Genomic DNA, 11,382 nt, shown 5'->3' with positions numbered 1-11,382 from the left:
CTGGCTGCGTCGGCCGNGGTCGTGGTGCGCAAGGCGCTGACGACGGCGCCGCTCTGCTTGGTCGCAGCGTCGGCCCTCGGCGTGCTGGCGGCCTCGCCCAGCGCTATGCGCGCGTTGCGCTTGAGCATGCTCAGCTCGAGCTGCTTGGCGCTGAGCGCGATTCCGTAGTTGGTGTTCTCGTCCTCGAGCGTTTCCTTGGCCTTGGTCAGCTTGACGATTGTCAGGCCGCGGTCCGCCACCTCGTGCTCTAGCGCCGAAACGCGAGCCTGGAGCCGGACTAGCTCCTCCTGCAGCGCGGCGTGGTCGGCAGAGGTCCGGGTGTTGGCCTCCAGCTGCGCTTGCGACGCCTCCAGCTCGACCGAGACCATCTCGAGCTGCGACGAGAGCTGGCGCAGCCTGTCGTCCTGGATCGCCTCGGCCTCGCGCAGCTGCACCAGTAGCTTTGCCTTGTCCTCGGACAGCCGCTGCGCGTGGGACTGTGCTTCGCGCAGCTTGGCCTGCTCCTGCGCGTGGTGCTCTTCCAGCTCCGTGAGGCTGACGAGGACGTCCTCCTTTTCCCGCCCAGCCTCGTCGAGGCTCAGGCGGAGCTTGGCGATCGCCTCGAGGTCGTCTTTCCGCTGCTCGTTGGCCTGCTCCAGCATCGCCTCGATCTGCGCATTCTCCGTCCGGAGCTCCTCTGCGGCCCGCGCAGAGGCGCGAGCATCCGCGCGCAGGTGCTCGAGTTCCGCTTCGACCTCGGACTGCTTCCTGTCCAGGGATTGGTCGAGCGCGGCTCGAGACTCGTCCAGCTCAGCGTGGAGGGACTGCAGCTCTCCGTCGCGCTGTCGCAATGCATCCTGCGCCCCGTCGAGCTCGGCCTGGACGAGGGCATAGTTCCTGTTGGCCTGCAGGAGTTCTTGCTGGCACTCGTGCAGTTCCGTCGCGCGTATCTGAAGCTCGGACTCGAGAGCGACAGCGCGATCGTCGGCCTTCGTCTGGCCATCTTTGCTGGTCGAGACTTGCTGCTCGAGCTCCTGAACCTCTTGGCGCGCCTCGTGGAGCTGATCCTCGAGGTGCGAGACTCGCTCGGCGTGTCTGTCGGACTCGCGATGCAGGTCTTCCCGCAGGGCCTCCAGCTCTAGCCGCATCCCCTCTGTCGCCTGGGCCTGCGCGGCAGCTTCCTCGTGATGCTGCAGTTGCCATTGTTGTCGCTCGGCTTCGAGGTCCGACGCGGATGTCTGTAGCTTAGCCGCCTCGAGCGCCGCCTGGAGACGTTCAAAATCCTGCTGCGACTGCCGTTGGGCGATCTCGCTGCGGATCTCGAAATCGCGACGGCAGCTGTCCCGCGTCTGCTCCCGCACCTCCTGGATTAGGCGCTGTCGTTCCTCGTGGTCCATCGTTCCCGTTGTCGGGCCGGAAGCTGCGTTGGCATCGGCGGGTGTGCCTTGACTCCGATGAGCGCAGCTGAGCCTGACCTCCCAGTCCTGCCTTTCGACTGCGCGCGCGCGCGTCTCCTCGTCGAGCTGACGCTGCAGCTCCTCGCACCGGACCTGCCAGTCCTTGTCGCGCTGCCTCCTCTCCAGCTGCGAGTTGAGTTTGAGCACCAGCTTCTCGACCTCGTCGTCCTTGGCCTGGTTCTGCTGCTTGGTGACCTCGTGCTCCCTCAGGATCGTGTCCACCGTCTCCTGAAGCAGCTGGATCTTGCTCCTCGCCACGTCATTCTCTCGCGCGATGCGCTCCTTGTCCCGGGTCTCCTGCTTGAGGGCCTGCGAGAGCAGCGAGAACTTGGACTCGGCCTGCTGCACCCGGCTGACGAGGTAGCTGCCGTGCTCAGTGTGCGCCTGATCGAGCTGTTGGATGACGGCGACAATCTCCTCGAGATCAGACGTGGCCGAATCGGCGGCGCTCTCACGCTGGTCGTGGGTCGAGCACGTCCCGTCGTTCGTGAGTCTTCCAGGTCGGAGGACCATCTGTCCAGCAGATGGGCTTCGACTGCCTAATTCGCCTATCTTGCGTGCCAACTTCTCGCGCGTGGGCGAGGAGGCAATGGCGGATGACGAGAGGGATCGGTCGACGCTGTCCTCGGAACCGTTTGCGCTGTGTCGAACCGACGTGGGCCCGGTCCACTGAGGCGTGGCCCATTCTGCCGCCGTCGTGGCGATGCTCAGGTTGCCGGGTGTCAGCCGGGACAGCGCCTCGACGCGTGCCGCCGACGCGGGTGTCTCTGGGGAGGGCATTCGAGGCGCGCCGCCGTCCTTCGCGGGCGAGATCGGAGCTGCCTCGATGCTCGGCTGACTCGGCGTCGTGTTTGGGAGGGAGAAGTCGGAGTGCTTGTGCGGCGAGCTCGACATTGGAGATTCGGCGTCGTGCGGCGCCGTGTCCCGCTGTGCTGCGGGGCTGTCGACCAATTGCTGCTCGCGTGAAAGATTCTCGTCGTCGGCTTCGTCTTGCTCGAGCGTCGCGATGGTGACCACAGCGGGTTCCGTCTCGGAATCAACTGCTTCTGCCTCGGCTTCGGCATTCGTGGCCTCCTCGAGAGGGAGCAATGTCGGCAGCGAATCGTCCTGCGCCTCTTTGAGCTGCTGGGCAAACCGCGTAGGACGTGGCGTCTCGAGAGGCATGTCTTCATCGGCCGGATGGATGTCATGCGAGCCCTCCTCGGGCGCTGCCGCAGCCATCTGGTCCTCACCCGCATGCGCCTCTTCTCCAGCCTCGGCTCCGGCCTCCCTCGACGAGGTCGATGCGCTCTCGACGTAGTCGAAATCGAGTCCGGCAAGCATCTCTGCTCCCGCCTCGCGGAGGAAGCTCTCGCTGAAGCTGGCTTCGGACGAGTCGTAGCTGATCGACGAGGGCATCGAATCGAGCGAGGACTTGGGTTCCCGCAGCGGCGGACTGACGTCGCCGAGGCGCGGAGATCGGAGCGCTCGGCCGGCTGTGCGGACTGCATCGATGTTGGCGAGGGAGCGGGTGTCGTCCATCCTGCGCATGCTATCCATCGAGAGATCAAAGAGGTTGGATGCCTCGTTTGTCTGGTCGTCGAAGGCGGCAGAGAGGCCCGTCAGACGAGACTCGGACGACTCGTGCCTGTCGTTGCCGTCGAGCGCATCAGAGGGCATTCCGCGGCCGGGCCCCTCCATGAACGGGGATGCATCACGGCCGAGCGGAGATGGTGGCATCGCTCTTGGTGCTGGGATGCGGACCGTGGGGCTGCTCGAGGGCAGTCGAGACTTGTTGATTTGCGAGCCGCTGTCGCTGCTGTCGTTGAAGCTTGCGCTGCTGTCGTCGCCCTCGGTGCTGGTGCTGAGGTCGCGGAGGGCGCGGATCTGGTCGTGGTCCGGACTGTCGTTGAGCGAGCTGAGGCTGAGCTGGGCGTGTGGCGAGCTCGTGAGCGACGCGCCGTTGCCGTGCCCGCCAGGCGTGTCGCGCCTCTGCGGCGAGCCGACCGAGAGCGACCATTCGACGTCGGCCTCGTCTTCGATGCGGGCGGCCCTCTGTTGGTCGGTCTCTGTGGCGTTTGAGGTTCCGGGCGAGCGATGCTGTTCGGGGCTCGCCTCGGCCGAGACGCTCATTGCGCTCTCGTCGCCGTCGTCGTAGAGCCGCTTGCCAAAGCGCACACTGCTGCCAGTCCCCGGCGTCCTGGGCAGTCGGAGGATGCCGCGGACAGAAGCATCCGGCGTGCGTGCAAGGCTCGGCGACCCACCCGAACCGAGGGGCGTGGCCGGCCTTGCCTCGGCGCGGATCCTGTCCACAGCTGGCGTGGTTGTTGTCGGCCAGCTGGAGCTCGGCGAGCTGACTCGCCTACCGGCTGACGAGTCCTCTGTGATGGCTGGGCTGGGATTCAGGCCTGCTCGACAGAGGGGCAAAGGGGCTGGCGCCTGTGTGAGCTCTGTAGCGTATGTCGGGCCAGCCGCGGCATCGCCCTTGGCGTGGAGCTTCGACCCACCTTGGATCAGGAAGCCAGACGAAGCGGTGGTGGTGCCGCTGCTGACCTCGGTCGAGGCTTCGGGCGGACTAGCCGGCCTGCGCTTCTTTGGCTTGAGCATGAAGACCTGCTTGCTCTGTAGCGCCTTGACCGACGGCAAATCCGAGTCCGGAAGGCTGCCGCGTGAAGACGTGGCGGGAGAGGTTGCGGAAGAGGCCGACGACGACAAAGACGCAGGGAGCCTGCTAGCGCTCGCCGGCCCCGCAGCCTGGCTGGGACTGTCGGTACGTGGTGAGGCTAGTCTGTCGGTGAAGCTGGGTCGGAACACTGAGAGGTTGGGGTGCTGGTCTCGCACCGCACCCAGCACGCCCCCCGGTGTGAGGCTGTTGGATGCAGACGGAGGGGAGCGGGGCAGCGACCCGTGGCTGCTGCTCTTGCTCACTGTAGCATGCGATGCAAACGCGGAGAGGTCGCCGTCCTCGGAGGGCAGCGAGAGGTCGCCTTGGTCGTCGGCGTCACCGTCGGCGTCACCGTCGTCGTCGTCGTCGTTGTCGTCGTCGTTGTCACTGCGGTCGTCGACATCGCCGCTGCTGCTAGCACCAAGTGAGAGGTCGAGCGAGGCGCTGCTGTCCGGGTCGGCTGATGCGGCGGCGGCGGCGGAGGCCGAGCCGTTGAGCGATGAGCTCGATGTCGATCGGAGGAAGCCGAGCATGCCGCCGGTGGTGGTGGCTGAGGGAGGGAATGCCCAGATCAGGGCAGTAGTAGTGGTAGCGTTGGTGGGGCAGTGTGCGCGATGGCAATGGCCCTCTCCTCCCTTCAAAACGAGGGCAGTGTCATGGGTGAGCGAAGCTGGGTTGCCGGACGTCGTAGGTGGATCGATGGAAGAGAGTCTAAGAGGTGTGAAAGGATGCAACAGCCATCGAAAAGCAAGCAAGCAAGCGGCTGGTCACAGAGAACGTTGCTTCTTGACCCCGCCGCCGCTGCCGCCGCCGCCTCCTCCACCCGCCAGACCAACAGCAGCGGCGGCGGCAGCCATGAACAACAAGCAAGCCGGCAGGCAGGCTTTCAAGCGAGGCACGCGCGTCACGCGCCGATGCACGCTTGTACCCTGGGAAGCTTCTCTCGTGCGGCAAGAACGACCAGGTGCGGGTGGAGCGAGCGAGCGAGCGAGCGAAGGCCGGGCGGCCGCAGAACAAAAAAAGTTTTACGAGGCGGGCGGGAAATTTCAAGGGGCGACGGGCATCAGGCCGCGATAAAAGGCTCGTCTGGCTTGGCTCTGGGCTACCACGACCCCCTCTCCCCTTCCCTCGCTGCTCATCACCGCCGACCCACTGCTCCGAATCCCCCTCTTCTACGGCTAGAGCGGCTCACTGCCGTCTCGACACCCGCGAACGACCACATCTGTCTGTCCACCCGGCACCTCTGGCAAGATGTCGCGCATCATTGTCAAGGGTCTGCCGACCTACCTCTCCGATGTGAGGCTGCGCGACCACTTTGCGCAGCGCGGCGCCGTCACCGACGTCAAGCTCATGAAGCGGCCCGACGGCACCTCGAGGCGGTTTGGCTTCGTCGGCTACCGATCCGAGCAGGAGGCGCAGGACGCCATGGACTACTTCAACCGCACCTTTATCGACACCAGCCGCATCACCGTCGAGCTTGCCAAAAAGATTGGCGACGAGGAGCTCAAGCAGCAGGACGAGAAGCGAAAAGCGCTCAAGCGCAAGGCCGCCGACGAAGCGGGCGCTGCCGTCGTCGAGGCGTCCCCTGCGGCTGCTGCCGCCAAGGACGGCAAGAAGGCCAAGCTCGAAGGCAGCAAGGCGACCGAAGGCGCGCAGGACAAGAAGGCCAAGCACAAGTCCAAGGCGGTCTCGTTCGAAGAGTTCATGGCCGTCATGGCGCCCAAGTCGAAGCGGAAGACGTGGCAGAACGAGGAGCTCGGCCCTCAGCAGACCACCAGCGACATCCTCGGCAGCCAGCCTGCCGATCCCGCCGCGGACGCGCAGAAGAAGGACAAGAGGAAGAAGACGAAGGAGAAGGACGGCAATGAGTCGGCAGGCGATTCGGGTGCGCCCGGCGACGCTTCCGCCGACGTCGAAGAGGCCGAAAAGGACGGAGCGGTCAACGACGAGGAGCTCGACGACCTGGAGTACATGCGGCGCAGGATGAGGCACCGCGTCGGCGTCGGCCTCGAGGACGAGGCAGACCCGAAAGACAAGGTCGAGAAGGCCTTCGAGCAGTCCGACGACGAGGACGACGTCGGCGAGCAAGAGGCAAGCGAGAGTGAGAGCGAGGACGAGGAGGTGGTGCGCAAGCAGGAGCAGCAGCGCAAGGCCGCCGAGGAGACTGCCCAGCGCGAGCAGAAGATCGTCGACGAGATCATGGAGAGCGGCCGCCTCTTTATCCGCAACCTGCCCTACTCGGCGTCGTCCGACGACATCCGCGAGTTCTTCGAATCGTTTGGCAACGTCAGCCAGGTGAGTCATTCTTCGTCGTCGACGATGCAGCGCGCTGCGTGCGCAGCTCCCGTCGCCCTAGCTCCAACGACCGCCGCCGCCGTCGCCGAAGCCCTGGTCTGGCGATCAACACCCTACAGGATGACACACCTGTATAGGGACAGCAGAGTCCTCCGGGACGGTGCTGAGGACATACTTGGAATCTAGATAGTAATAAGCTGAACGTAGCGGGAGGATCGCCACCAGGGTACGGCGGCGCTGGCCTCGGCGGTCGACGGGCGTAGGGCGAAGCGGTGGCAGGGACAAGCCGAAGCCACGGCACGCTGACCAACCCTCTCCGTCCTCTCCCCCGGCTCCTCGATGCGTTCGCCTCGCCGCAGGTCCACATCCCGCTCGACAAGGACACGAAGGCGTCCAAGGGCCTGGCGTTCGTCACCTTCGGCGACCCGGCCCATGCTTTGTCGGCCTACCGCGCCAAGGACGGCGCCACCTTCCAGGGACGCCTGCTGCACCTGATCCCGGCCGTCGACAAGCATCCCAAGCCCGACGCGCCCAAGACGGTCAAGCAGACCAAGCACGAGAAGCGCAAGGCCGAGGCCGGCAAGGACTTCAACTGGGGCATGCTGTATATGAACAGCGACGCCGTCGCCTCGTCGATCGCCGACCGCCTGGGCGTGTCCAAGTCGGACATCCTCAACCCGCAGGACTCCCCCGCCGATAATGCCGCCGTCCGGCTCGCGCTGGCCGAGACGCGCATCATCCAGGAGACCAAGGAGTTCCTGGCCAACGAGGGCATCGACGTCGACGCCTTTGACCGCAAGGAGAGGAGCGAGACGACGATGCTGGTCAAGAACATCCCCTACGGCACCACGGCCCAGGAGATAGAAGAGCTGTTTGCCAGGCACGGGCAGGTCGGCAAGGTGCTGATCCCGCCCACCGGCACCATTGCCGTCGTCGACATGCCCGTCGTCGGCGAGGCGCGCACCGCCTTCCTCAGCATCGCCTACAAGCGCTTCCGCAACTCGATCCTCTACCTCGAAAAGGCGCCCGCCGGCGTCTTCAAGCCCGAGGCCGATGGGCAGGCGGGCGAGGGCGGTGCTGCCAAGATCAAGCAGGCGCCGCTGGTGGGCCAGGAGGCTCCCAAGCCCCGCTCGGCCGCCGTCGTGCTCGGCGCCGGCACCGGTTCCGAGGCCGAGGCCGAGCCGGGCGCCACGCTGTTTGTCAAGAACCTCAGCTTCTCGACCAACGACGAGCGCCTGGGCCAGGTGTTTGGCGGGCTGTCGGACTTTGCGTTTGCGCGGATCCAGACCAAGCCGGACCCCAAGCAGCCGGGCGGCCAGGGGCGCCTCTCGATGGGCTACGGCTTCGTCGGATTCAAGAGCGTCGACGCCGCCAAGAATGCGCAGAAGGCCATGGACGGCCACGTCCTCGACGGCCACACGCTCAACGTCAGCTTCGCCAAGCGCGGCCAGGACGCCGACGACCTGGCTGCCGCCGGCATCACCAAGAAGTCGGCGACGACCAAGATCATCGTCAAGAACCTGCCATTCGAGGCCACCAAGCGCGACATCCGCGAGCTGTTTGGAAGCCAGGGGCAGCTCAAGTCGGTGCGGCTGCCCAAGAAGTTCGACTCCAAGACGCGGGGCTTTGCCTTTGTCGAGTACGTGTCGCGTCGCGAGGCCGAGAGTGCGTTCCGCAACCTCAAGCACACGCACCTGCTTGGCCGCCACCTGGTGCTGCAGTGGTCGGACAGCAGCGACGGCGGCAACCTGACGGGCGAGGGCGAGCTGGAGCGGGCGCGGCTCAAGACGCGGCTGGGCTTTGTCGGTACCGACGACGACGGGCGCAAGAGGGAGGTGGCGGGCAAGAAGGGCAAGATCAAGCTGGGCCACGAAGACATTGTCCAGGCCGTGGCGGCAGAGAGGCGCAAGAATGCCATGGCCGACGACGGCGACGACGACGACCGGGACGACTAGGCTCGCCCGTTGATATCGTGCGGGTCTCGATCGGATCGGACTCCTGTACCACCAACACCACCACCAACACCACCACCACCACCACCATCCATTCCATCGCATCCCACGACGCGCTGCATCTGTATTTCTACCTTTCGCCTGTAACACCATACCCGCAAAACCGTTCCATTTGCATGTCACCCATGATCGCTGCAGAAGCAGGCCAGGAGCGAAGACTGAGGTGGAGTGTGCATGCCCTCTCGTTGCGTCCTTGAGATCCGTGTGGAATGGCAAGGCGGAGGAGGCGAGGCCGGAAGAGAAATGGAGCGAAGAGGGAAAGGCAACGGCTGCGTCCACCGTCGGGATCCAGAGGCAGGCGGGCAGGCGGGACTCGGGCATCGGCTGGGTGGCTCGACCGCGCCGACGCGTGCGGTCAGGGGAGGAGCGCAGGCAGGACCAGGGCCAGGGCCAGGGCCAGGCGCTTGGGCCGGGGTCAGCCAAAGGACAGGCAGGCCAGGACGGGCAGAGCGAGGCTAGGCAGGCAGGGTAGTGAGCAGCGGCCGGCGGACAAGCGACGCCCGCTCGGTCGGCTGGTGGGCCTGCCACCCACGCCCAGCCAGCCACGTTGGGACCTTTGGAAGCTGCCTCGATCGACTCGACTGTCCACCCGTCGTCTCCGCCTCTTTCCTTGTCGCTGCTTCCACCTGCCTGCCTCGTCCCTCTTCTCTTCAAGCAGCGCAACGAGCTTCCTTTGCCGCCACCATCGCATCACGACACCGCCGTCGTCGGAAGGACTGGATCGCGAGCACCCATCGCCTCGGTGCACCGGCACGGCCTTCGCAGCGCGCAATCAAGTTTGGAGCCAGGTTGCATCTCCCTCGGCCTGCCTCTGCCTCTGCCTTTTCCCACTCCTCTTGGCCGCCACCTGTTCTTGCCCCGCCTGGTGTGCGCCTCTTCGCTAGAGGACGCTGCCTGCAGACTTCACCATACTCGGCCTCGATCCGACGGCGTCGAGCTCCTCTTCCCTCGCCTCGCCCGCCTCGCCCGCCTCGCTCTCTGCCTCTGGCTCTGCCTCTGCCGCGGCCGTGGCCTGGGCTTCTCCAGCTTTCCCCTCTACTCGCACCGCTCCCACAACCGCTATCGGATCGTCCGCCGCCATCGGCTCGCCCCGCGCTTCGACTTCCTCGGGTGCTTCCGCCCGCTCCTCTGTCGAGTCGGCATCTCGCCGTCCCACCTCCGTCTATCGGGCTGAGCCGCGTCACCCGTCGTGGTTTTACCGCAAGGAGCCCACCGCATCCGCATCTGCTGCTCTTCAGCCCGCAGATCCTGCAGCCCCGCCTTCGACCTCGACTTCGACCTCGGCCACCGCTTCCAGGCGCCACTCTCGCCAGGTAGGAAGCTACAAGGGACGCCGGCCTCAGCTCACCCGCAACCCGGCCAGCGACCTCTTTATCCACCCGGACGTCCTCGCACAGCAGCGCCGGGCCGAAGCCAAAGCAGAAGCGGAAGCCGCAGCAGCCGCAGCTTCGTCACGATCCGCCGCCAAGCGATCGTCTGCCAGCCTCCGACGCACCTCGCAAAGCGCCTCAAACAGGGCGACAGGCTCAGCGGTCCAACCCTCTGCCGCAATCACCCTCGAGAGCGAACTCGAAAGCGCAACTGCCACCAGCCACCTGCCCGACCGCCACACCGACACCATGGACGACTCGGCAAAGGTGCTCAGCGAGGCCCTCAATGTGGTCAAGGTGCAGCTTGTCCAGATGAAGAGGTGCCTGGTAAGTCTTGCCCTCGCCCCGACGTCGGACGCTCGCAACCCGGCCGCCGCCGTCGTCGCCCCTCTTTGCTCATCCAGCCTCATCCTCTGTCGGTCTACACTCCTCTGCCGTTGCTGCTGGCTCTCTCGCCAAAGGATGCTGACCAGGTCATGGATGCCCTCAAGAGCGCATCGACCATGCTCGCAGAGCTTCGCACCTCGTCGCTCTCGCCAAAGAACTACTACGAGCTCTGTAAGTTGCCCGTTGACCGAACCTCCATGCTCGCCGCCCGCTCGGCCTGTCCATCGCACGGCCCTTGCTGAATCGGGTCCCGCTGCAACGAAACTCCCCGCACCGACAGACATGGCGGTGTTCGATGCCCTCCGTCACCTGTCCATCTACCTCTACGATGCCCACACTACGGGCAAGCACCACTTGGCCGACCTCTACGAGCTGGTCCAGTACAGCGGCAACATTGTGCCCCGCCTCTACCTCATGATCACCGTCGGCAGCGTCTACATGTCGATACCCGACGCGCCCATCAAGGAGATCATGAAGGACGTCATGGAAATGAGCCGCGGCGTCCAGCACCCCACCCGCGGCCTCTTCCTCCGCCACTTCCTCAGCGGGGCCACCCGCGACCACCTGCCCATCGGCCAGGACATGGGCCCGCGCGGCAACCTCCAGGACAGCATCGGCTTCGTCCTCACCAACTTCATCGAGATGAACAAGCTCTGGGTCCGCCTGCAGCACCAGGGCCACTCGAGGGACCGCGAGAAGCGCGAGATGGAGCGCAAGGAGCTCCGCATCCTCGTCGGCACCAACCTCGTCCGCCTCAGCCAGCTCGAGGGCGTCGACCTCGACATGTACCAGCGCACCATCCTGCCCAGCATCCTCGAGCAGGTTGTCAACTGCAAGGATGTGATCGCCCAGGAGTACCTGATGGAGGTTGTCATCCAGGTCTTCCCCGACGACTTCCACCTGCGCACGCTCGGCCCCTTCCTCTCGGCCTGCGCGGCGCTCCACCCCAAGGTCAACATCAAGCAGATCGTCATCGCCCTCATCGACCGCCTCGCCGCCTACGCCGCGCGAGAGGCCGAAAACGACAGCCCAGAGGAGATCAAGCGCCAGGAGGAGGAGGCGAGCAGGAGGCTCGCCGAAAAGACGCGGCAGATGCGCATGACGGGCCAGTCGGCCGGGCCCGGATCGGTGTGGGACGAGGTGTCGGCCCAGGGCGACCCCAAGGACAAGAAGGCCGACATCGCCGAGCCGGCCTCGCCGCCGGCGGGCCAGAGCACCGCCACGTTCGCGACGCCGCC

At 65.7% G+C, this 11,382-nt stretch overlaps 3 protein-coding genes across 3 annotated transcripts in view; 2 read left to right on the top strand and 1 right to left on the bottom strand.

Moving 5' to 3' along the window:
• Positions 1 to 4,613, bottom strand: part of PFL1_01559 (uncharacterized protein) — a gene marked incomplete at both ends in the record, with an annotated part of 5,555 nt that extends 942 nt beyond the window's left edge. Inside the window, 2 exons of the mRNA XM_007879069.1 lie at positions 42 to 3,823; positions 3,923 to 4,613. Of these exons, the coding sequence (XP_007877260.1) occupies positions 42 to 3,823; positions 3,923 to 4,613 (4,473 nt within the window). The remainder of the gene's footprint in view (positions 1 to 41; positions 3,824 to 3,922) is intronic.
• Positions 4,614 to 5,331: 718 nt separating this feature from the next.
• On the top strand, positions 5,332 to 8,330 carry PFL1_01558 (uncharacterized protein; the record flags this gene model as incomplete). Its single annotated transcript, XM_007879068.1, has 2 exons — positions 5,332 to 6,375; positions 6,735 to 8,330. 2 exons carry the CDS (start codon positions 5,332 to 5,334, stop codon positions 8,328 to 8,330), a joined length of 2,640 nt encoding a protein of 879 aa, XP_007877259.1.
• A 1,676-nt stretch (positions 8,331 to 10,006) lies between these two features.
• PFL1_01557 (uncharacterized protein) overlaps positions 10,007 to 11,382 on the top strand; it is a gene marked incomplete at both ends in the record, with an annotated part of 5,121 nt that continues 3,745 nt past the window's right edge. Inside the window, 3 exons of the mRNA XM_007879067.1 lie at positions 10,007 to 10,084; positions 10,219 to 10,315; positions 10,425 to 11,367. Coding sequence (XP_007877258.1) covers positions 10,007 to 10,084; positions 10,219 to 10,315; positions 10,425 to 11,367 — 1,118 coding nt within the window. The remainder of the gene's footprint in view (positions 10,085 to 10,218; positions 10,316 to 10,424; positions 11,368 to 11,382) is intronic.

The sequence above is a fragment of the Pseudozyma flocculosa genome (assembly GCF_000417875.1).
Source record: "Pseudozyma flocculosa PF-1 unplaced genomic scaffold scaffold00004, whole genome shotgun sequence".
In the NCBI taxonomy this organism is placed as follows: Eukaryota; Fungi; Basidiomycota; class Ustilaginomycetes; order Ustilaginales; family Ustilaginaceae; genus Pseudozyma; species Pseudozyma flocculosa.
The sequence above is the reverse complement of the archived record's forward strand: the minus strand, read 5'-3'. Positions and strand labels throughout refer to the sequence as shown.